This window comes from Rhinatrema bivittatum, chromosome 6 (assembly GCF_901001135.1).
Source record: "Rhinatrema bivittatum chromosome 6, aRhiBiv1.1, whole genome shotgun sequence".
NCBI classification, from domain to species: domain Eukaryota; kingdom Metazoa; phylum Chordata; class Amphibia; order Gymnophiona; family Rhinatrematidae; genus Rhinatrema; species Rhinatrema bivittatum.
This window is the reverse complement of record NC_042620.1, coordinates 327,587,522-327,613,275: the sequence shown is the minus strand read 5'-3', so window position 1 is coordinate 327,613,275 and position 25,754 is coordinate 327,587,522. Positions and strand designations below refer to the sequence as shown.

Here is a 25,754-nt window from a genome sequence, read left to right as displayed (position 1 = left end):
ACCCTGCACGGGAGGCTCTGCCGGCAGACGACCGATGCATTTACCACGCGCTCTCTGAGCTTCCTGCCGGAGTTTACTGAAGCAGGGACCATGACCTGGGCCGGTGGTGGTGGCAGCGGTAGGACTGGACCAGGCCTGCCTGCATCATTTGGGGCTGTAACCTTGCCCTGGTGATGAGACCCTGCCAGTGTCCTCGCTGCCACCTCCCCTTCCTCCTTCGCTCTGCTGAGCGTCTCCTGTGGCAACAGCTTTCAGCTTCCTGATCCACGGCAGTGCCGAGAGCGCCCGCTGCGCTCCCTGGATCTCGCCTGCAGTGCAGGAAGCTGGGAAAATGCTTCCCAGTGCCCCCCTAGCCTGCCGTGGGTCCTGGAGCTGGGGGGGGGGGGGTAAGAGGGGCAGGGGCAGAGGAATGCTGGTGAGGGTGGGTGCGACGGCTGAGGTTTTGCCTAGGGCGTCCGTCACCCTTGCACCAGTCCTGACTATGACGGCGGGTGAAGCCTGCAAGTCTCGTTTCGCCTGTGCGTTTTCCTTTCCTGCTCTGGCGGCTCTCGCTCGAGTCTCATGGCAGATTTAACCATTTTTACTAACGCTTTCTCTCCACTTTTTTTAATCCACTTTGTGTGTGTGTCCGTCCCCCTCCTCAGTTCCATGGTGGGCGTCCACCTTCCCCAGAGAGCTGCCGGCTTCCTGATGAAGAAGGAGCTGGACTACTTTGCCAGGGCCCTGGAGAGCCCAGAACGACCGTTCCTGGCCATCCTGGGAGGGTAAGAGCCGTCCACACGTCGCGTCCTATCCCAGAACGTTTTGTCACTGGATCGCAAGCCCTCCCTCCCTCCTGCGCTGTAACGGAGGGCAGGCCAGGGCTGCGAGGCCCCCTCCAGGCTGCCCGAGCCGCTGCCTGTTGCCTTGCCTTGGTTTCCCCCTGAATTCCTCCTCTGTGCTTATCCCGTGCTGCCCTGAATTCTGTTACTATTTATCTGCCCCGGAAGACTTCCATGCGTTTTCCGTCCTCTCCACCCAGTAACATTTTCTGACGTTACTCCCGCGCTCCGCCTCCCTTGCGGCGTCACGTCATGACCCCCACCCCTTTGTGCTAGAGCACGCTATCCTGTCCAGAAATGCACACGTGTTCGGTCAAACAGCCCAGTGAGCCGTGGTCTTCAGAAATTCATTAAAATTGCTGCAGTGTAATTTTCCCCTAAATTCCTGGAGGGCAGCAGTGGTCCCAAACTGCTCAGGCTGACTTGCGATCTGATTGGTCTGTGTTGGCTGTGATGCCACACATGATGACGTCACACACACACAGCATGAGCCCCTATGATATCGTTCCACGTGAGGTCATGCATGACCGTATTCCCAGCATGGCTGATCTCGGGAGGGGGGGGGAGAATCGCAGAAGTCAACACTTGTGACAGAAAAGTGCGATTCCTCCGTCCTGCCCAGTGCAGCACTGCCCATTCCTCCACAAAAAAACCAAAAAGAAATCCCCGGCCGATGTATCCTCCCACCTCCTCTGTGCTTGTGCTCCTGCTGGAGCTCCATTGGGGGAGGTCTTGGCCTGGCTGTACCTGTTTTGTTCTGTGCAGGTTGGCAGCATTTGGTGAAATTGTGTGTGCAGGCCCCCTCCCCCCACCCTCCCTTTCTCGATTTGGTTTGAACAGATTTAGGTTTTCCCTTGCTGCGGGGGATGGACAGACAGCCACCGTGCACCAGCTTTCTGTGAATTTTGCATTTTTGCTTTAGTGTCCGGTTCCTGGGCTTCATTTAGAGGGCGGTGCTGTGCTCATGTCTACGGCTCTCCCCCATGCCCCCCGTTTGTGGATGGGCTGTCCCCAGGGTCCAGCAGAAGCTTTTAGCCTCTGGGTCAGTGCACTAATGTACTGCTGGCTGGGCTGTGCGCTGTGAGCGCACCCTAGTGGCATGCTGGGGTATTGCACACACAGCATCTTCTGCACAGAGGACACTGTGTGTGTGCAGAAAATTGTTTTATGCGCCCATTTTTTGGGTTAGTGGGCTATTTTCAACTCCTGATGCATCAGCGTACTGTTAGCTTACTGCAAAGGGAGCTAAATATCTTTTAGCACATGCATTAAACCATGCACTGAATTTCGGCGGCAGTTTTAACACGTAGCTTATTACATTGGCTCTTGATGTTTGCAAGCACTAAAGGGGCCTTCACTTGTGCAGGTTTTATTTTTACTGGGCTGCTCCGGGCCCAGTTTATGCACTCCCCCCCCCCCACCGCCTGCCTTCTCAGGGAAAGAATCTGGGCCTGCAGCCATGTTTTTAAAATTAGGGTGGAAAAATCAGTTTAAACAGATTTTTCACATTTGCTAAAACCCAGAAACCTTTTGCAGAAAGTTGGTATAAAAAGTGAAAACAAAAGGACCCTAATAAATAAGATGCAGCTGGGGGGATGTGCATAAACTGGACCCGGAGCAGCACAGTAAAAAAAAACCTGCACAAGTGAAAGCCCCTTTAGTGTTTGCAAACATCAAGAGCCAATGTAATAAGCTGCGTGTTAAAACTGCCGCTGAAATTCAGTGCACGGTTTAATGCATGTGCTAAAAAATATTTAGCTCCCGTTGCAGTAAGCTAACAGTATGCTGATGCATCGGGAGTTGAAAATAGCCCACTAACCCAAAAAATGGGTGCATAAAACATTTTCTGCACACACACAGTGTCGCCTTGCATAAAGCATTTTTCTCTGTGCATAAGATGCTTTGTGTCCAAAAAAACCCCTTGATTTGCACATAAACTGTGTGTGAAGTGCATGAATCCAGAGTACAGGACACCCCGGTACCCCGATACCAGGTTGAGCCCCATAGAGTAACCATACTCCACCTTTGCCAGTAGTTACATTTCCAGGGTTGAGAATCCATGCAGTATCCCAACGCACCTCTCTGCACGGTGGGGTAATTAGCAAATGCCTTCATTAACATGACACTTAATCGGAGGAGCACTAATTTGTGTGCACGGTTTTGCGCTGGTTTGTGCGCACACGTTTTTTGCATGCAAAGCTCCCTGCTGTATCGGGAGCAGAATTTGTGCACAGAAGAAGCACATGCACTTGGCAGCTCAGCGCACCTTATTAAACCGGGCCCCTAGTAGAGTTTCTTCATAAAATAGAGGCCCACGCCTCTCACAGACTTTCTCCCATGCTGTGCCTGGAGCAAGGTCTTCTGTAGAGGAGGAGGCATGACTGGATCCAGCTCAGGCCTGTAACTTTCGTTGAGTTCCTTCATCTCTATATTGCGCAGCATAACTTCCGTGTGGTTGATTTCTGCTACTGTTCGTAATTTCTAAAGCGCTACTGGACAATACGCAGCACGGTACAGATTCACACACACAAACACCAGCTATTTACATCAGGGAGGCAGGTGCCCTCTTTCCAGCCAGAACTGGAGTGAGCCCTGCACTGTGAGGCTGAGGGGGGAGCATCAGAGCGATGGGTTGGTGTAACTGACTGTCTCGGTGAACGCTGAGGCTGTAGGGAGTCCCTGTTTATACCTGTCTGCTCTGTTTCATGTCTTCCCAGTGCAAAAGTCAAGGACAAGATCCAGTTGATCAACAATATGTTGGATCAAGTCAACGAGATGATCATCGGTGGTGGCATGGCCTTCACATTCCTCAAAGTGCTCAATAACATGGAGGTAGGAGGGGGGTGTGTGTGGGGCCAGCCTGGAGGCTCACGCGGGGAGGGATCTGGATTTGTTTCCTGGGGATGCAGTGACGGTGCAATGGGGCAGGGTTTAGGACCCATTACTGCAGGGTTCTGGAAAGGTCCCCGCTCTCATGGCTCCTGAGCAAAGGAGCGGCACCGCGATGACTGGGGATGTAAAATAAGGGGAAACTTTCCAGGGCAGTTATGAGCAAAGGCTCGTGGTGTCCGTTCCCAGCCCTGGTTCCGATTTGAGTGAAAAATCCGAAAGAGAAGGACAAAACCGCTGGGCTTTGCTTGCCTCTTCCTCTGTTTTTAAGTGACTCCCTGCTGCCGGGAGCATCGTGTGCTTGGAGTGGCTCTTCGTGTTGGAAATAACCAGTAAGACACAAGCCCTGGGACTTTACAGATAAAATTCAGATGAAAATCCTACTGTTCTGGAGCTGTCAGATGTTTCCGCCCTGTCTCCCTGACCCCAGCAGCTGCCCGATCCTCTTCTCGTTTCTTCATTCAGACCGTAAATAACTTGTTACATGTATCATCCACCTCTTGCCCGAATGCTGAGTGCCCTCTGCATCTTTTTGCAGGGTCCGTGTGCCCGGTAAGGACTTTGAGAGAGCCCCAGCAATCGAGGTTTCCGATTTAAATATTCAGGAACATAAGGCCATTGGGCCCAGCGTATCCTGTCTCTGACTAGGCCGATCCGGTTTCCAGCTGTGGCGTTAGAGGTGTCACTTTTTGCTTTGGTCCTTGCTGACCTTCCCCGGCCTCCTGTAATCCAGCGAGTCCGAATCCAGGAGGGCGATGCTGGTGCCACAGATTTCTGTTCTGTGGGCTCGTGCAGTGCTTGGCGTTTCTCGCCCCGGCTTCTGGAAGGGGGACTCCCTGAGCGTTCCCTCGGTGCGCACGGCGTGCCTGGCAGAAACTCGGGAAAGGCCGTGTATTCTGTGGGCGCCTCGGGTTTCTGGAATTCCGGGCCCGAGCGTCTTCACCGCGGACCCTGTATCAAAGCGTTTCGGTCCCTGCTTAAGGCTTAGCTTTCTGTGCCGCTTGCTTCTGCCTTGCCCTTCTGGTTTATAATTCGAGGGCTTTTGTTCACCATTAAGTTTCTCGGCCATGTAGTGTGCTCTGCTGTACTGCGGGTTTATGTTTCTGATTTCATTATAGATGAACGTGCTCTGTGCATCGCCTAGAGCCTGGCACCAGGCAACCAACAAACAAACAAACAAAATATAAACCTGCTGCTCGTTCCCGGATTTAGGGAGCGGCAGAGTCCGTGTTAATGGACCTGGCCTCCAGGAACCTCGTAGGGGACCGTTCCAGTCCCCCTTTATCATTTTGGTTGCCCTGCTCCGCACCTTTCCTGGTTCTGCTGCATCTTCTGAGAGGGGATGACCAGTCCTGCGTGCAGTACCCGAGGTGTGGTCGCACCGTGGATCGATAGGGGGCATCGTTATACAGAGATCTCATTAACGGGCCAATGCAATCATCGGAAATCCAGCGAACGCTTTTAATGCACAGATTGAAATTTTTTTTTTTCTTTTTAATTCCAAGTGCAGTAAACTAATGAGATGCTAACGAATCGGGAGTTTAAAAAAAAAAAAAGAAAAGCAAACGGGGCGAGGGAGCAAAATGTGCGGCCAGCACGGGCTGAAGGCGCGTTTTAAACCTGATTGCTGTTAGAGCAGAAGGGGGGGGCAGGTGGGAGAAAGCGCTGGTGGGGAAGGAGGAGGGACCGCAGAACTCAGTGTTGGGTCCCTGAGAGGAGAGTGAAAGAAAAAAAAATCACAGCAGTGCCAGAGATGAGAGGCATGGGGGGGGGGTGGGCTGGTGCTGGGGGGCTGCTGCGAGGCAGTTACAGGGAGGGAATAGAGACAGAATCCTAAAACTCAGCAATGGGAACTCACTGTGTGCTCCCGAGGCCTCTCCCACTCATAGGAACATAAGCAGCTGCCATGCTGGGTCAGACCAAGGGTCCATCAGGCCCAACAGTGGCCAGTCCAAGTCACAGGTACCTGGCAGGATCCCAAACATTAAATAGATCTCAAGCTACTGTTGCTTATTAATTAATAGCGGTTCATGGATATTTCCTCTTGCCACTGTCAACACACTCACTAGAAACTTTACTCCACCAAGTTTCCATTGCTAAGAAAATGCAAGGGATTTATTTCCATGCAAGGGCGCTAAGTTGATTGCACATTTTCCATGAGCAAAAATTCCTTGCTGCATGGGCAGTAAGCCTTGCACACACAAGATGCGCGTTCCAGAGCAGGTAAACCTGTGCATTCGCCTGAATGCACCTATCTGCATCGGCCTGGCCTGTAAGGCTGCTTTCTCTCTCTTTGGGGGGAGCAGACAGGAGCTATCCAGGTACAGGGCGCACCTGCCAATCTGTTTTTCTGCAAAAAAAATGCGCGAGATTGATTCGGCTTTCTTAGAAGTAACTCAAGTGTTTTTACCCATCACTTCTGTCTTGTGTGCATATGTCTTGACCCCAGCCTTTATTTAACTCTGGTTTCGTCACATGGAGAGTTTGATTTAGTATATGTGTCATGTGCTCTGTTCTGTCACATTCAGTTATGGATCAGATAGTACCAGAGGTTTCTGGGTTTTGTTGACCAAGTCCCAGGGGCTTTGAAATTGAAGAGAGACTTGGTACCCCGGGTGGGGGTTGGGGAGGGGGAGAGAGAGAGAGAGAGAGGATGGGTACGATGAGCACATGCCTATCCCCCCCCTGCAGATTGGTTCGTCCCTGTATGACGAGGAAGGGGCGAAGATCGTGAAGGATCTGATGGCCAAGGCAGAGAAGAACAAGGTGGTGATTACGCTGCCCGTGGACTTCACCATCGCGGACAAGTTTGACGAGGGTGCCAGCACTAGAGAAGCCAGCGTGGCAACGGGCATCCCTGCCGGCTGGTTGGTGAGTCCCGTGACCAAGAGCGAGGGCATCTGAGCCACTCCTGGAGACAGTGATGCAACTGCTAGGAAAGACGTACAGCAAATTGTTTTTAAATCTTTTTTGTTTGGAAGGTTATTTATGTGCATGTGTACTCTTCAGCCTCCCCAAGACAGGGGATTTCAGGTCCCCTTGCCGGTTGAGAGGTGGGAGGGGTCCCAAGAGGAAAATCTCCCACCCACCCCCGCCTGATCCATGTGCAGTACCTCCTTGAAACACTCACGCCATATGGAGCAGGAAACTGACACCCCCCCCATCCCATGTACCTTATCCTGCACGCATTTTTTCCCAAAAAAAAGGCAGGAGTGCCCCATCGGACAGTCCAGGGTCCGCTTACGTCAAGCCTGCAGACTTGCCACGGGGATGCATGCCTGCCGCGTGGGACCTGGGGCCCTGACGTTGGGGGGGAGGGGGGGTCTCCTGTGGTGCATTGAATAGAAATGGTTCTGACTCTTCTCTTCCAGTTGGACTTGGGAGAAAGGAAAGCCCATGTTCTGTTTCATTTCCCATCTCATTCTCTTCTAAGGGTTTGGACTGTGGCCCAGAAAGTGTAAAGAAGTTTGTGGATGCCGTGGGCCGAGCCAAGCAGATCGTGTGGAATGGGCCGGTCGGCGTGTTTGAAATGGATAAATTCGCCAAAGGAACTAAAGCCGTCATGGACAAAGTGGTTGAAGTCACTCACAAGGGATGTATCACCATCATAGGTGAGTGGCTTATTCTTGTTGAATCTGTGGCACCCTCTTCTTAGTGGCGAGCGGCTTATCCCTGCTGACTCTGTGGCTCTCTGCTCTTAGTGGCGAGCGGCTTATCCCTGCTGACTCTGTGGTGAGTGGCTTATCCCTCCTGACTCTGTGGCACCCTCTTCTTAGTGGCGAGCGGCTTATCCCTGCTGACTCTGTGGCTCGCTGTTCTTAGTGGCGAGCGGCTTATCCCTGCTGACTCTGTGGTGAGTGGCTTATCCCTCCTGACTCTGTGGCTCACTGTTCTTAGTGGTGAGCAGCCTATCCCTCCTGACTCTGTGGCACCCTCTTCTTAGTGGCGAGCGGCTTATCCCTGCTGACTCTGTGGCTCGCTGTTCTTAGTGGCGAGCGGCTTATCCCTGCTGACTCTGTGGCGAGTGGCTTATCCCTCCTGACTCTGTGGCTCACTGTTCTTAGTGGTGAGCAGCTTATCCCTGCTGACTCTGTGGTGAGTGGCTTATCCCTCCTGACTCTGTGGCTCGCTGTTCTTAGTGGCGAGCGACTTATCCCTGCTGACTCTGTGGCTCTCTGCTCTTAGTGGCGAGTGGCTTATCCCTCCTGACTCTGTGGCTCGCTGTCCTTAGTGGCGAGCGACTTATCCCTCCTGACTCTGTGGCTCTCTGCTCTTAGTGGCGAGCGGCTTATCCCTGCTGACTCTGTGGCGAGTGGCTTATCCCTCCTGACTCTGTGGCTCGCTGTTCTTAGTGGCGAGCGACTTATCCCTGCTGACTCTGTGGCGAGTGGCTTATCCCTGCTGACTCTCAGGCTCGCTGTTCTTAGTGGTGAGCAGCTTATCCCTGCTGACTCTGTGGCTCGCTGTTCTTAGTGGCAAGCGACTTATCCCTCCTGACTCTGTGGCTCGCTGTTCTTAGTGGCGAGCGGCTTATCCCTCCTGACTCTGTGGCTCGCAGTTCTTAGTGGCGAGCGGCTTCTCCCTCCTGACTCTGTGGGTCGCTGTTCTTAGTGGCAAGCGACTTATCCCTCCTGACTCTGTGGCTCTCTGCTCTTAGTGGCGAGCGGCTTATCCCTCCTGACTCTGTGGCTCGCTGTCCTTAGTGGCGAGCGACTTATACCTCCTGACTCTGTGGCTCGCTGTTCTTAGTGGCGAGCGGCTTATCCCTGCTGACTCTGTGGCGAGCGGCTTATCCCTCCTGACTCTGTGGCTCGCTGTTCTTAGTGGCGAGCGGCTTATCCCTGCTGACTCTGTGGCTCGCTGTTCTTAGTGGCGAGTTGCTTATCCCTCCTGACTCTGTGGCTCGCAGTTCTTAGTGGCGAGCGGCTTATCCCTCCTGACTCTGTGGCTCGCAGTTCTTAGTGGCGAGCGGCTTATCCCTCCTGACTCTGTGGGTCGCTGTTCTTAGTGGCAAGCGACTTATCCCTCCTGACTCTGTGGCTCTCTGCTCTTAGTGGCGAGCGGCTTATCCCTCCTGACTCTGTGGCTCGCTGTTCTTAGTGGTGAGCGGCTTATCCCTGCTGACTGTGGCGAGTGGCTTATCCCTCCTGACTCTGTGGCTCACTGTTCTTAGTGGCGAGCAGCTTATCCCTGCTGACTCTGTGGCTCACTGTTCTTAGTGGCGAGCAGCTTATCCCTGCTGACTCTGTGGCTCGCTGTTCTTAGTGGCGAGCAGCTTATCCCTGCTGACTCTGTGGCTCACTGTTCTTAGTGGCGAGCAGCTTATCCCTGCTGACTCTGTGGCTCACTGTTCTTAGTGGCGAGCAGCTTATCCCTGCTGACTCTGTGGCTCGCTGTTCTTAGTGGCGAGCGGCTTATCCCTGCTGACTCTGTGGCTCGCTGTTCTTAGTGGTGAGCGGCTTATCCCTGCTGACTCTGTGGCTCGCTGTTCTTAGTGGTGAGCAGCTTATCCCTGCTGACTCTGTGGCGAGCGGCTTATCCCTCCTGACTCTGTGGCTCGCTGTTCTTAGTGGCGAGCGGCTTATCCCTCCTGACTCTGTGGGTCGCTGTTCTTAGTGGCGAGTGGCTTATCCCTCCTGACTCTGTGGCTCGCTGTTCTTAGTGGCGAGTGGCGTATCCCTCCTGACTCTGTGGCTCGCTGTTCTTAGTGGCTCGCGACTTATCCCTCCTGACTCTGTGGCTCGCTGTTCTTAGTGGCGAGTGGCTTATCCCTCCTGACTCTGTGGGTCGCTGTTCTTAGTGGCGAGCGGCTTATCCCTCCTGACTCTGTGGGTCGCTGTTCTTACTGGTGAGCAGCTTATCCCTCCTGACTCTGTGGCTCGCTGTTCTTAGTGGTGAGCAGCTTATCCCTCCTGACTCTGTGGCTCGCTGTTCTTAGTGGTGAGCAGCTTATCCCTGCTGACTCTGTGGCTCGCTGTTCTTAGTGGCGAGCGACTTATCCCTCCTGACTCTGTGGCTCGCTGTTCTTAGTGGTGAGCGACTTATCCCTCCTGACTCTGTGGCGAGCAGCTTATCCCTGCTGACTCTGTGGCTCACTGTTCTTAGTGGCGAGCGACTTATCCCTGCTGACTCTGTGGCTCACTGTTCTTAGTGGCGAGCAGCTTATCCCTGCTGACTCTGTGGCTCACTGTTCTTAGTGGCGAGCAGCTTATCCCTGCTGACTCTGTGGCTCACTGTTCTTAGTGGCGAGCGACTTATCCCTGCTGACTCTGTGGCTCACTGTTCTTAGTGGCGAGCAGCTTATCCCTGCTGACTCTGTGGCTCACTGTTCTTAGTGGCGAGCAGCTTATCCCTGCTGACTCTGTGGCTCACTGTTCTTAGTGGCGAGCAGCTTATCCCTGCTGACTCTGTGGCTCGCTGTTCTTAGTGGTGAGCAGCTTATCCCTGCTGGCTCTCTGCTCTTAGTGGCAAGTGGCTTATCCCTGCTGACTCTGTGGCTTGCTGTTCTTACTGGCGAGCGGATGAGTCTGTAGCACGCTGCCTTTAGCTGCGAGTGGCTTATCCCTGCTGGTGAAAGGCGAAGTGAAGTTTTTGCTGCTTGGACATCGCAGACTGGCAAAACATCTCTTCCCTATGGTAATGGAATAGTATCTCCAGCAGATCAGAGTGCCACAGATACTGTTGTGTCTGCATTTATTGTATAGTGATAGCCAGATTTCAGAGGTGGAAGTAACTCGCCACGGGTTAAAGCTCTGTTAGCATCCACCATCCAACTCCTCCCTGCAGGAGCTTCTTGAAATCTGCTGTCCAGTTGCTGAAGTCTGATAAAAAATCATCTGTGAGCACATGAACTGAGACAGAGCATCATCATCTGCCCCCTCACCCTATTCTTTGCTTTCTGTGCACACTGTCCTGACGTCTGCTGTGTCTTGCTCTTGGTACTCTGCATTTTTGAAGTTGCCGCTGAACTTGGGGTGATTGGCAGGTGCTGATCTCTTGTAATTCTTCATTTCTGGCCTTCCATAGCTTGGAGAGAGGATCTCCTGCAGGATTTGAGGGCAGGTGGGATTTCTCTGGGAAGAGAGAAGTTTGCATTATGTAGGCTGGCTCTGAATGCTCTGCCTGATTAGGGGCCATACTGAAGGGGACCCTGTGTGGTATCTGGGATGAGGTGGGGCTGTAATTTGTAAATAGTTTCCTAGCATGTAGACGGATGGACTCAGGACCAGAGGGTTATGCACCTCTACCAGCAGATGGAGATGGAGCAAGTTGACAACGCAGTATATATAGTCCTGCAGTGATATCAGCCCGCCAGAATTCTCCGTCTCCAGCAGATGGTGGACGTGCATCTCCCTACTGGGGACTGCTTCAGTTTTTAGAAGGAGAATTTGAAAAAGAAAATTAATTGCCCCACTCTCCTGCGGTGATACAAATGGTCCCTTCCCCAGTTGAGAATTCCTGAGGTGATTTCTATGTTCCCTCAGATGTATGCCTTGGTCCGTAAGCTGGTTTTTCAGCTGGCATGGATTTAGCTGATTGTACAGCTTAAAGGCAGGAGGCCGAGCGCGGCGGTGACAGCATATGACCTTTTCCCCCACAGCCGGAGACCGTCTCTGTATTCAGCTGGAAAGGACTGAGCTCACGTAAGAGACATTGCAGAGACAGTGGAGGTGGTTTGGTTCAGGAATTTCCCTTCTGCGGTCTCCGGGCTGGTTGCGCCGTTCCGACGTTCGCTCCATCCCGAGGGAGGTTCAGGGAAGAGGGCAGCCTCTTTGGCTTGGCCTCGCTCTGAGGCTTTTCTGCTGCGTGGGAGGCCGTGACTGTGTTTTTGCGTGTTTTGCCTGCGTGTTCGGTTGCCCTTTACTGAACATCGATTCAGCCGAGGTTTCTGGCCCTGTTGTGCGTCCAGGTTTTGGAAGCTTAGTTGAGCATCCAGGTTATAGCGATGACCGGCTTGGACGTGCACTTATCCTGAGTGTACAAACTGGACTGTGTTTGTGTGCTTAGGTTGGGGCGCCTAAAATTTTGAATGCACAAAAAAAAGAATGGCACTTATAGCTGCTAAGAAACCTAAGCGCCTTGTCCTGTGTGCCGCCTGTCATATTGGAAAATAAATTAAAGGAACCCAAAATGTGCAAGAATAATATTATAACCTACCAAAATATTTCACTTATCATGGAACGAGAAAAAACTGTTACTGCCAAACTTATATATAATCTTTTATTGTGACCATCATAAAGCACTGGGTTTGCATAGAAACTTGTATTTCAAACCCAACTTCTCGTGCTTAAAAAGATTTAATCATCGGTCACATAAAGATATTGCGTGCAGGATTTAGATCCCTGAGTGCCAACACCATCCGATTTTTCTGTGTTTAAATTATTTTAATTTACTTTATTTATTTATTTAGAATTTTTCTATACCGAAATTCTTGTAGGGATACAAATCAATCCGGTTTACATGAAACAGAAATGCCAACGAGCGAATAAAAATGCCCTGGCTTACATAGAACAGTTTAAACAAAGCGATTCCATAAAACAATAATGAGGTAACTCTCTAAGGGTTTTGGAATGAACCCGAGGCTTTCACATTAAAACGAATAGAACATATAAAAATTGTTTCAAATAAATTGCAAATATAAACACAGTGTTTTCAAACAGATTAAATGTTTTCAAAACAGATTAAATAAATTGCAAATATATAAACACAGTGTTTTCAAACAGATTAAATGACTAAAATATATAGAAATATTGTTAAAATTGAGTTACAAATACAAATTACATACCGATTAAGTATAGATACCGTAGTAACATTGTGTAGATAAAGGAGTGATAATTATACTGTGAGGGAAGCTATTTAGAGATTGACACTTGCAAAATTATTAGAAGGGAGAGATAAAATACTTATCTTAAAAGTATCAGGAGTAAATAACATGCAAGGAGTTGAAGCTTGAAGGCAGGGCATCGAGGAGCCAAGGCTAAAACTGGAGCTCAGAGCTTGCTGAATGTTCCAAACTTTTAAACGCCCATCACTGCAGTGTTTTGGAGGAAAACTCCTTCGTTAGGGGTTGTAGTCAGTGAAAAGCTCCCAGTGATTACAAAGCTTCAAACCATGTATATTCATCCTGAAAAATAATATCACATCTTTATTAAAAAGTTTGCATCAAACGGTTATTATTCAAAGAAACCTCATTTCTGCAGCGCAAGCATAATTGGGAAAAAGTAATTACTCCCTCAGGTGCTTGTATTCCATGTTTCAAAATGCATTGTCGCCTCTGCGTTTGACAGACTTTCTCAGCGTGTGAACGTTCAAACGTGGGTGACGACATTTTAAACCGGAAGACCCACAGAGTCCAAGTGTCAATCAAACACCGGAAGTTGAATTTAAATGTCCTCAACGAAGGCATATTGAGTGTGAAACACTAAATGTCACAAAAGCGTATACCAATCGGTTTTTTTTTTTCATTTAATCCATATGGTTCTACTGTATTCAATTTGTGAATCCAAAAACTTTCCCGAAAATTAAGTCTGGCAACACGATCTCCCCCTTGGGAAACGGGGGAATACGTTCTAAAATGATCCACTGAAAATCACAGAAGGAATGTCCTTTCAATCTACGATGCGGGAGAATTGGAGCTTTTCCGTCTTTGGTGGAAACGCGACTCTGGTGTTCTATAAGGCGCATTTTTATCCTCCGTGATGTCCGTCCAATGTAAAGCTTCTGACCGGGACAAATCAACGCATACAGCTTTGAATTATATTTGTGTGTGATCACACAGCCTGTATTGGGCTCTTGCCAGGAGCTACAAAAATCACACTTAGTGCATGCAAAGTGGCCTGAATGGACGGTTATAACTTGCGACTCATCTGCCAATGCGGCAGATTTTTGTGATTCAACCATCCCGGGTAGCTCCTGGCAAGAGCCCAAATTCTCCGTTTCCAGAAGATAAGAAGCAGTTACTGCGCCCCTTTGGCAGGAGGGGTTATCTCGGGGGCTCCAAGGGTTTTCGTCCCGACGTAGGAGCCACCTTTCAGAGGAATCTGCCTTTTGGCAGGTCCCAGACAGTCCAAGTGGGGCGGGGAATCGGGTAGTTTATCCTCCCAATCCTCCCAATGAAGGAACAGGAAATAGGGGGACGCCTTTCTCTCTTTTATCAGAGATGGGTCTGGAAGTGATATGAGAAGGATATGCGCTGGAATTCCACTCTGTTCCTCGGGATGTGTTCATGGTGTCTCCTTGCCACTCCTCGCAAAAGAAGCAGGCGGAGGAGCGTACGCTGTCAAGGCTCCTCAGTCTAAGGGCTATGGTTCCACTACCCATATCTGAAGAAAATACGGGGCGATATTCCATTTACTTCATTGTGCCCAAGAAGGGAAGGTTCCTTTCGTCCCATTCTGGATCTCAAAAGGGTTCAACTGTCATCTGTGGGTGACTCATTTTCGCATTGGAAACATTGCGCTCATGATAATGGCCATAAGGTCGGTGGAATTTTTGACTCCCTTGGATCTGTCCGAGGTGTACCTCCATTAGTCCTATAAGAACATAAGAACATGCCATGCTGGGTCAGACCAAGGGTCCATCAAGCCCAGCATCCTGTTTCCAACAGAGGCCAAACCAGACCAAAAGAACCTGGCAATTACCCAAACATTAAGAAGATCCCATGCTACTGATGCAATTAATAGCAGTGGCTATTCCCTAAGTAAACTTGATTAATAGCCATTAATGGACTTCTCCTCCAAGAACTTATCCAAACCTTTTTTGAACCCAACTACACTAACTGCACTAACCACATCCTCTGGCAACAAATCCCAGAGCTTTATTGTGCGTTGAGTGAAAAAGAATTTTCTCCGATTAGTCTTAAATGTGCTACTTGCTAACTTCATGGTATGCCCCTTAGTCCTTTACCCGTTCTAGACCTCTCATGATCTTTAAAGACCTCTATCATATCCCCCCTCAGTCGTCTCTTCTCTCTGAACAGTCCTAACCTCTTTAGCCTTTCCTCATAGGGGAGCTGTTCCATTTCCATTTATTAGGTTCATAGACTGCCTAACACAGAAGGTCTAGGCGGTTAACAATGAAACACGCATAAAATAATTGAAAATAAAAAGACATAAAATTACAATAAAAAGCATAAAAGAATAGAGAATTAAAATACTTTCAAATCAAAACTCAAAAATAGGCAGATTTAAACAAATAGGTCTTGAGAAGACCTTTTAACTTTTTAAGAGAGTCACATCCCCTTTATCATTTTGGTTGCCCTTCTCTGTACCTTCTCCATCGCAACTATATCTTTTTTGAGATACGGCGACCAGAACTGTACACAGTATTCAAGGTGTGGTCTCACCATGGAGCGATACAGAGGCATTATGACATTTTCCGTTCTATTAACCATTCCCTTCCTAATAATTCCTAACATTCAGTTTGCTTTTTTGACTGCTGCAGCACACTGAGCCGACGATTTTAAAGTATTATCCACTATGATGCCTAGATCTTTTTCCTGGGTGGTAGCTCCTAATATGAAACTTAACATCGTGTAACTACAGCCAGGGTTATTTTTCCCTATATGCAACACCTTGCACTTATCCACATTAAATTTCATCTGCCATTTGGATGCCCAATCTTCCAGTCTTGCAAGGTCCTCCTGTAATGTATCACAATCTGCTTGTGATTTAACTACTCTGAATAATTTTGTATCATCCGCAAATTTGATCACCTCACTCATCGTATTCCTTTCCAGATCATTTATATATATATTGAAAAGCACCGGTCCAAGTACAGATCCCTGCGGGTGACTCAGAGAGCAATACAGCTGCTTACTGATCTTTCGTTCTTGCTTAAGGTGGTCTCAGGTTTTCATTTGAATCAAACTGTTTCCTTGCCATCCTTGGATAAGGAAAGGGATGTGGAGGAATATCCCCTTGTGCGTCCCCTGGATGTCAAGAGACTTGTCGTGAAGGAATCTGGAGGTTTCTAAACCTTTCCAAAAGATGGATCATCTGTTTGTCCTTCGTTCTGGGGGAAAACAGGGCGAGCCAGCTTCGGGGGGCTACAATAGCACGCTGGATTACAAGGTGGTCACAGCCGCTTATGTGTCTGCTGAAAAGCCGTTGCCTACTCTGTGCTCATGCCACCAGGGCTCAGGCAGTGCATTGGGCAGAGGTTAGATTGTTGTCTCCCATCGACATTTGCAGAGCTGTGACGTGGTCTTCCTTACACACCTTTTCCTGGTGTTATCGTCTTGATGTGCAGGCCTGGGAAGACTCAGCCTTTGCAAGTGCGGTGTCGACTGGACCGCGGGCAGCCTCCCACCCTGTTGGGGGAGTAGCTTGGGTACATCCCACTGGTGCTGCGTCTATCTACACGCTAGGAAAGCAGAAATTACTACTTACCGGATAATTTCGTTTTCCTTAATGTAGACAGACAGACTCAGCTTCCCTCCCTTGGCTGCCAAATGATTGTGTGATGGACCTCCTACGTGGCTATGTGTTCCAGGGATTACTAGTAAGTGTTCATCCAGTCCCTAGACTAGTATTCATACATTCTCGCCTCTTGTTGGTTGAGTACAGAATTGGTTATCCATTTTTTAATCAGGTGGTTTTTTTTGCTAGTCTGTCCTCAGTTACTTTTGAAGAGCGTACTGGTGGGCTGATGTCACGGCAGGACAATATATACTGTGACGTCAGCTTGCTCTGTCTCCACCTGCTGGTAGAGGTGCATAACCCCACTGCTCCTGAGTCCATCTGTCTATATTAAGGAAAGTGAAATTATCAGGTAAGAAGTAATGTCTCTGTACAGTAGCTGCACTGGAGGCAGTCAGCACACCAGCAGGTCACACTATTCCTCGTGTTTCTCTTGACAGGTGGCGGGGACACAGCTACGTGCTGCGCTAAGTGGGACACGGAGGATAAAGTCAGCCACGTCAGCACCGGCGGAGGGGCCAGCTTGGAACTGCTGGAAGGTAACCTCATGTTCCCCTGTTAAACTCGTACAGGAGCGAGGAGTCCCAGAAACCCAATCCTAAGTCCCTGACAATGTATGGCTCATTTTGTCTAAGCAGTTTAATGTGTGAGGAAGTGACTTGGCTAGGATCTTGGACAGTGACAGGGCAGGACCTAAGCCGGGGTATCTGGTATCAGTCGGAGGTTGCTCCCTGGCTCTCAGATCTCTTAGTGTGGAGGAGAGCTGAGCTTGTCCCTTTTTTTTTTTTCTTCAATATTTGTGTGTGTGACTTTGCATTGTTTACTGTTATAAGTCTCTCCCAGTCCACATTTCCTTCTGTGAGGCAGCACAGGGCTGATGCAGCTCTGCTGACTGGGGGGGATTTTGTTAATCCTGCATGCATGGGGCTGTGCCTGTCTGCACAGGGGACGTTCTAGGACCACACAGCGAGGCTCTCGTGCACTGGGGCAGACATACGTGGGCCTCTGCCAGTGCATCATCATCAGGGAGACTCCTCTTGCGGGAAGGGTTCACTCTTTCTCTGCTCCAGTAGGCTCTGTGCTCCGTTCCTGCAGCTCACGTGGCTGCAGACGTGGGCTGAGGAGGAGGAGCTGAGGCACTGAGAGATGCCCAGCAGTGTGAAGCTTAAAGATGTCTGTGGAACTGTGACCTTTTCCATCCATCTTATATCAAAACTCCAAAAAAAAAAAAAAAAAAATGATATCCTCCTAGACCCAACAGAGCAATTCCCACAAAATAATACTTCCGGCATGAGTGTATGCGCAGGGTGGCAAGGCCTCCGTAAAACCAGGAGCAGTGTGTGTAGGAGATCTGGGGGCAGAAAGAGAAGGAAAACACTACTGGGTAACCAAAAAAAAAAAAAAAGCCTCATAAATTTGGACTTCTTTTCACCGTCTCTCCCTTGGCCACCTTGCCAAGCTTCGCGGTAGATTCGGGTGGGTGCTACGGACGCAGATTAGTCTTCACTCAAATAACTCGGTGCTACCTTTCCTGTAAGGATTGGATTAATATTCCCTGATCACAGGAGGCCACCTAGTGGTCATTTGTGCTTACTGCACTGACAGCCTTGGGTTAAGAGAGACAGAAATGCTCCTCTCTTGTAAAGAAGTCCATTTCCCGCCCCCTCGCTGGTCAAGGGCGAGACGCAGCGTTTAGAAAGTTAATCTGTGAATTACTGCTGCGGTCTGTGATGTGTGTGGACGCCTGCAGCTTCTTCGCTCACAGTCGCAGGTCGCATGTGACCGACTGCCGTTGTGTGTGTGGATTCCATGCACACTCGCGGTCACCGGGACGGGTTTGGCGAGCCCTGATATCTGTGGCTCCCAATCCTGCCTCTTCAGGGACTGCCTGGCAGGTGGGTTTTCAGGATGTGCACCAGGAATATACTTGAGAGAGAGATCCGCAGGCACTGCCTCCTTAGTAGGCAAATATCTCGTGCATGTTTCACCTGATAAACCAGATTGGTCAGGTGGTCCCTGGGGGAGCAGGGTGAGAACCACCGGTGCCTGCAAGACCTGTAGCGGAAGGAACGGTGTTGCTGGTAGGTGTTTTCTAATCTGCCGGATGTGGATTGGGACACCCCCATCTGCGGCGTGAGGTGAAACGAGACCCAGTACTCGCAAATGGAGAAATCTGTAAATCTGACTGTGTAGGGGCTTTGGTTGTGGGGGAGGGGCAAGGTAGGAGAGGGAAGTTTCTTCCTCCTGCTTTGGATTTTTACGGATCAGCCAGAACTCGGGATGGGATCCGGCACGAGGAGCCTTTGTTTGCAACTCTCTGGGGATTATTTCCCCCTCCCGATTCACCGAGCCCGGCCGCTGCTGTGACCTTCCTTGGCCAGGATCCTCGCCTGAATCCGGCCACCAGGTGTCGCTGCAGTGCGACGACCACAGCTCCCTCCACGATCTGACTTGGGTTTTTTTTTTCTTCTTCTTTTAATAGGTAAAGTTCTTCCTGGTGTGGATGCCCTCAGCAGCATTTAGCGGATAAGAGTGCCTCCCTCGGCCGGCACCGCTGTGTGGTGACTCTGCAGTGCTTCCATCCGTGCGATAGACAAATTCCCCAGTGCAAGCCGGGACAAGACGGTTACCGGATGGATTTGGTTCTGTTTTACATTTCATGGGACCCTGTCCCTCACTTACTCCCTCTCTCATTTCAGTTGAGTCCTGTGGTGTATTCAGTATCTTGTTGTCCCTTCAGAGCATATATAGATCTGTATAATGTTATATATTTAACCCTGGAGAGGCGAGAGTCTTACCTGCACCCCTGGCTCACGTGGGTAAACTGCTCCCTCTGGCTTTCGGTCACCCTTTCAGCTGCTGTTTCTGTGAACTGTTTACAGACAAAAGGCTCTCCCTAACATTTTAGTTTGGATGTCAACTGCAAGAGCAACACAATAAAATCTTAAAAGAATCTAGTGGTGTGTGTTTGTTTTTTTAATTTTGCCTTCCCTAGCTGGATTCATGGGTTTCAAAGTACTGTTTCACCAAATGAGCAGAGGGATTCATCTCTGACCACGTTCACCCCTTCTCCTCAGGTCACTACAGTGGCTCCCTGTCTGCCTCTGCATGCAGTTCAGTATTATCAGCCACCACTACATTCACTCCACAGCTCCCCACTGCCGGTCTCCCCACTATACCCTTCCTCGTGAGCTCTGTTATTAAGCAAGTCGCCATTCTCTGCGCCCTTCACTACCACCACCACTCGCCATCTTCCGACTCCACGCTTTCCACCCTGCTGGGCCATATGCCTGGACTGGGCTTCCCGAGTCTGTGTCACACTCCCTGTCTGACTATATTCAAATCCAGTTCAAAAACTCATTTTTCCTAGCGTTTGTAGACAGGTGGACTCAGGACCAGTGGGTTTATGCTCCCCTGCCAGCAGATGGAGACGGAGCAAGCTGATGTCACAGTATATACAGGCCCTGGCAGTGACCCCAGCCTTGCCAGTATTCTCCGTCTCAGCAGATGGTGGACGTTGCATCTACCTATGGGGATTGCTTCGAGCTTTTTGGAAGGAGAAATTCTAAATTCAGGAGAAGAAAGCCCCGCTCTCGTTGCAGTGATACCTAAAGGTCCTTCCCCCCCAGATGAGAATTCCTGAGGCGATTTCCATGGTCCCTCAGAGGTGTGCCTTGGTCATTTAGCTGGGTTTCCCAGTGTGGATTTAGCTGCTAGTTCAGCTGAAAGGCAGCGGTGAGAGGCCGGGCGCGGTGGGTGACGGCAGATGCCCTCTCCCCCAGCAGCTGGGTAGTCTCTGTACTCAGCCGGTAAGCGCTGAGGTCAGGTAAGGTTTAAAAAATAAAGTTTTACCCTGAATCTGAGGACAGAGGGGGTTTCAGGACTGAAGATCTGGTTTGGCAAGGACAGGACAGTGTTGTTCCTACTGGAAGTTCGGATCCAGTGATTGATGTCTCAAGTGCGTTGGTTGATGAACGCCATACGCATGACTGTGTGGTCTTACCCACAGGAAAGCTTGAAGGCAGCTATCCTGAAAGTGGTGCCGTGGGCGAGGGTGCATATGCGTCCTCTTCAGTGCTCTCTGCTATCTCGTTGGAACCCGCAGTCTCCGGATATGCAATGGAAATCTGCCCCTAAAAGGAACAAATAACTGAACTTGACACAAACGTCAGAAAATGACCATTTTTATAAAGTAAAACCAACAAATATCCACAAATGTATATGCAAATACATTTAAATCTAGGGCAGTGTGCAAATACATTTAAATTTAGGCAAATGTGCTGCATGATGGTGGCATAATTTTATAACCCTTACCACAGAGGGCACCCTTCGGTGCAGAGAAAGCCTTCTGATGATTCTTTTGCTAGCCAAACTCTGGTTTGGAGCCGACTGCGCTGCATGGTGGGAGAGGGCTAGAGTCCAGCGGTAAGGCAGTGACCTCTCCACCCCAGCCCGGCCTGGCAGGTGTGAGCGGAGCTGCTCCTCTTCCTGGGTCTCTGGGACGTTTCATCCCAATACTAGCTGAGTGCTCCCAGAGCATTATATATAATATATAAAACAACAACAACCGTATTCTGCATATTCAAATCCAGGAAAAGGCTTTCTGAGCTGAAAAGCAGTAATTAATCCACCTCTCCCAAGTCTGTCTTCCATGTGGCAGCAGATAGGAGGTTGAGGGCCAGCCTGACGCCCATCTTCCCCCACTCCTGACTCCTGCCTCAGGTCTTTCTCTTGGTCTATTTTTTTTTTTCTCTCCTTCTGTTCAGCTTTCTTTCCTGGGGAATAATGTTTTGTCCATTTCGGTATCACATTCGCAGCTCTTGTGATCGGCTCTTTTCTAACTATCATTTTAATTCTTACGTTGGCTGCACGTGACACTGTCCAACATTTACTAAGGTTTGTTGCAGAGGTGGTTTTCTCTCCCAGGCCAGGTGAAGATGGATAGGAGGTGGCTGAGATAGACGCCGTACGGTCCTGTTTCTGCTTTGGGGTGCAGTTCACTATTATTTTACTTTAGCATCATAAGGCACATTACAGTCACCCCCCTCTGATAAGAGCTTGTGAATCCTGCCCGTTAGAGTATCTGCCACCGGCCTTCAGGCCTCCCTCCATTTTGCCGTTGGAGGTTACAGGCCTCTCGTACCATTTTGGGGGGGCTTTTCCCTTTGTTGCTGAACTGGGGATGTTTCTTGCAGCAATGGTAAAAGTCGACGTTGCTCTTGGCATTGGATTCAGGCTACGCCGCTCCTGAAGGTGACTCTGACAGCTTCTCTGTCACTGTGCCCAACCCCTGAGGCATCCAAGCCTGGAGGTTACAAACTCTATTTACAATGCGCTGAAACTAAGCTAAAGCAAGAATTGAACCTATTTCTAATCTAATTCCAGTGCCTTGACCTGTTTAATATCTGTTAATACTCTTAAGTTCAGATAGCAAGGCATTCAATATTGCCGGAGAAGCACGAGGAAAAGCCCTCAGCCGGGCTGACTGTAACCTGCCCAAGATTAACAATGCGCTGCCTGAGACCGCAAAACTCTTTTGGGGAGGTTCCCGAGCAATTCAATTATTCTTAAGGGTGAAAGTGCTATAAGATGAGTTTCCCCAGCTTTTGAAGGGAAGCCTTTTCTCTGGTGTCCTGCACACAGAGACGTTCCCATGGTTGTAATGTTCACCCATTCGATGCCCGAGGCTCCAGGCCCTTCTGAGGAGCGAGTGCTGCGTGAGCCTGCGCCTCAAACGCATCATCGCATCTCGGGACAAATCCGACTTCCTTCTAACAGGCCGATACAGTACAGTGCGCTCCGACGGCGCGCACTATTAGCCGGCATTTGGACGCGCGTTTTCAACGCGCTAGCTTTACCCCTTATTCAGTAAGGGGTAATAGCGCGTCCAAAACGCACGTCCAAACCCCCCGAAATCTAATAGCGGCCCGCAACATGCGAATGCAATGTTGCGGGCGCTATTAGTTATTCCCGTGCTACACAGTAAGTAAAATGTGCAGCCAAGCCGCACCATTTTACTTTCAGAAATTAGCACCTACCCAAAGGCACCGGGAAAGTGCACAGAAAAGCAGTAAAAAATCATGGCGATATTAAGTCGGAGGTCCCGAAAGTTTAAAAAAAAATTTTTTTTGAAATATGCCCGCTGACAGCCGCCGCTCCTGTCTGAAAAGAAGCGCTAGGGACGCGCTAGTGACCCTAGCGCCTCTTTTTACCACCGGGCCTAATTTAAAATTCATTTATTTTACTGTATCGCGCGCACAGGAGAGGTGCCCTGTGCGCGCGCTGGGAGAGCGTTTTTCACTGTGTCGGCCCGTAAGTCAGGACTATCAAACCTCTGCTCTTCAGGCTGTCCTCCGTGAATATTCATGACGTTTATTTGCATATTTTGCTTGCGGCTGATTTTTACGTGCCTGCAAACGTCACCTTTTGATGTCCCGCCAGGACTCCGAGCCTGTCTCTCCCCCCCGCGGTCTCAGCCCAGGCCTGCGGCTGCTCGGGCCTTCCCTTCCCACTCTCCTGGGGAGCAGCAACGTCTCAGGTGCTTCCTGTTCTCAGCCCCTGGATATTGTTCGCGGGCAGGATGTGCAGATGCAGGAAGCGCCGGGGCTGTGATTCCCGGCCAAGCTTAGCAGTGACCGTGCCAGTGACACGCAATGCTCCCTCTTTACCTTGCACTCAGACTTATTCCAGCGGGCCTGGACGGGGGATGCGTTGCGGGACTCGCCGGCGAGGACCCGGGTGCTCCAATCGGTATCGCCAAGGGTTTCTTCTGTAAGAGGGTCCGGGAACGCCCTGCGGGATTTTACAGAAATTGCCAAATCTCTGGAGACGCGCCGGAAATCTCTAGCGGGCAGATACAGTACAGTGCGCTCCCCTAACCGTGTTTGGACGCGCGTTTTCCACGCGCTATTACCCCTTACTGAATAAGGGGTAAAGCCCCCGAAACTAATAGCGCCCACAACATGCAAATGCGGGCTGGAGGGTAGAGCTGCAGCCAGGGCCGAATGAAAAACGGGCCCAAACCTTGTACATGACACCACGAGCTAGGAAAACTGTTCTGTTTGTTTTTTTAAATTTAAAAACAGTATTATTATTTGTAACTTATACATAGACCCAAGCGTGATCTCTAGGTCTGCAGGGATGTAATCCTTAAACTTCTACCAGAACTGACCCTTAAGCTTCAGCCAGCTGATTAGTAACCTTGACCTGCTTAATAAGCAGTGCCGGCTGAAAAGAGTGGGTGTGCGCCTTTAAGCCATGATGTTGTGCCTTTATTTTGCTGCTATTGAGTTATATAATATTTTATTATATTAAACTAAATTAACAACCACGCAAGCTCCTTCCTCTTACCAGCACACTGTGATGCACCACAAAACCTGACAGAGAAACACTCCCACCACAGCACCATCAGGCAGGGCTCAACCAGCGACAGCCTCCCTGCCGGGCCTGTGCACTGCAGCCTCCTCTCCCCGCACGCCCAGCGACAGCCTCCCTGCCAGGCCTGTGCACTGCAGCCTCCTCTCCCCCGCACGCCCAGCGACAGCCTCCCTGCCAGGCCTGTGCACAGCAGCCTCCTCTCCCCTCACGCCCAGCGACAGCCTCCCTGCCCGGCCTGTGCACAGCAGCCTCCTCTCCCCTCACGCCCAGCGACAGCCTCCCTGCCAGGCCTGTGCACAGCAGCCTCCTCACCCCCTCACACCCAGCGACAGCCTCCCTGCCAGGCCTGTGCACAGCAGCCTCCTCACCCCCTCACACCCAGCGACAGCCTCCCTGCCACGCCTGTGCACAGCAGCCTCCTCACCCCCTCACACCCAGCGACAGCCTCCCTGCCAGGCCTGTGCACAGCAGCCTCCTCACCCCCTCACGCCCAGCGACAGCCTCCCTGCCAGGCCTGTGCACAGCAGCCTCCTCACCCCCTCACACCCAGCGACAGCCTCCCTGCCAGGCCTGTGCACAGCAGCCTCCTCTCCCCTCACGCCCAGCGACAGCCTCCCTGCCAGGGCCTGTGCACAGCAGCCTCCTCTCCCCCCCCCGCCCAGCGACAGCCTCCCTGCCAGGCCTGTGCACAGCAGCCTCCCCTCCCCCTCACGCCCAGCGCCAGCCTCCCTGCCAGGCCTGTGCACAGCAGCCTTCTCACCCCCTCACGCCCAGCGACAGCCTCCCTGCCAGGCCTGTGCACAGCAGCCTCCCCTCCCCCTCACGCCCAGCGCCAGCCTCCCTGCCAGGCCTGTGCACAGAGCCCTTCTCACCCCCTCACGCCCAGCGACAGCCTCCCTGCCAGGCCTGTGCACAGCAGCCTCCTCTCCCCCCCCACGCCCAGCGACAGCCTCCCTGCCGGGCCTGTGCACTGCAGCCTCCTCTCCCCCCGCGCACAGCGACAGCCTCCCTGCCAGGCCTGTGCACAGCAGCCCCTCTCACCCCCGCGCCCAGCGCCAGCCTCCCTGCCAGGCCTGTGCACAGCAGCCTTCTCACCCCCTCACGCCCAGCGACCGCCTCCCTGCCAGGCCTGTGCACAGCAGCCTCCTCTCCCCCCCCCACGCCCAGCGACAGCCTCCCTGCCAGGCCTGTGCACAGCAGCCTCCTCTCCCCCCCCGCGCCCCAGCGACAGCCTCTCTGCCAGGCCTGTGCACAGCAGCCTCCTCCTCTCCCCCTCACGCACAGCGGCCAGCCTCCCTGCCCAGGCCTGTGCACAGCAGCCCCCTCTCCCCCCGCGCCCAGCGACAGCCTCCCTGCCAGGCCTGTGCACAGCAGCCTCCTCTCCCCCGCGCCCAGCGACAGCCTCCCTGCCAGGCCTGTGCACAGCAGCCCCACTCTCCCCCCCACGCCCAGCGACAGCCTCCCTGCCAGGCCTGTGCACAGCAGCCTCCTCCCCCCCCCCACGCCCAGCGACAGCCTCCCTGCCAGGCCTGTGCACAGCAGCCCCCTCTCCCCCCCACGCCCAGCGACAGCCTCCCTGCCAGGCCTGTGCACAGCAGCCTCCTCTCCCCCCGCGCCCAGCGACAGCCTCTCTGCCAGGCCTGTGCACAGCAGCCTCCTCTCCCCTCACGCCCAGCGACAGCCTCCCTGCCAGGCCTGTGCACAGCAGCCTCCTCTCCCCCCCGCGCCCAGCGACAGCCTCTCTGCCAGGCCTGTGCACAGCAGCCTCCTCTCCCCCCACGCCCAGCGACAGCCTCCCTGCCAGGCCTGTGCACAGCAGCCTCCTCTCCCCCCCACGCCCAGCGACAGCCTCCCTGCCAGGCCTGTGCACAGCAGCCTCCTCTCCCCCTCACGCCCAGCGCCAGCCTCCCTGCCAGGCCTGTGCACAGCAGCCTCCTCTCCCCCCACACACCTGGCTGCTCCACTCATCCTCTTTCTAAACACGTTTCAGGGACCAGTCCCCCCTCCCTGGGTTTCTCTGTTTGCCACAAGCCCCCAGCCTGTTTTGTCAGCTGCGAGCTGTAAGCTTCCTAACCTTAGCTTGTTCTTTTTGCTTTTTTTTTTACAAGTGTCCTCAGCACTTCTGATGACCCTAATTACTTTTCCAGTGCACGGTGTTTACAGGAGGTGTGAAACAGAAGCCATCCCTCCGACCTCTTCCCCCGTCCCCACTCGCCTCTCTACAAATGCTCTACCTGGGAACTTTTGA

At 51.6% G+C, this 25,754-nt stretch overlaps 1 protein-coding gene across 1 annotated transcript in view; it reads left to right on the top strand.

Annotated features, from left to right (window-relative positions):
* Positions 1-19,086, top strand: part of PGK1 (phosphoglycerate kinase 1) — a 43,714-nt gene extending 24,628 nt beyond the window's left edge. Inside the window, exons 6-11 of the mRNA XM_029607642.1 lie at positions 645-764; positions 3,539-3,653; positions 6,402-6,581; positions 7,144-7,321; positions 16,570-16,668; positions 18,612-19,086. Of these exons, the coding sequence (XP_029463502.1) occupies positions 645-764; positions 3,539-3,653; positions 6,402-6,581; positions 7,144-7,321; positions 16,570-16,668; positions 18,612-18,652 (733 nt within the window). The 3' untranslated portion in view covers positions 18,653-19,086. The remainder of the gene's footprint in view (positions 1-644; positions 765-3,538; positions 3,654-6,401; positions 6,582-7,143; positions 7,322-16,569; positions 16,669-18,611) is intronic.
* The last annotated feature ends 6,668 nt before the right edge of the window (positions 19,087-25,754 follow it).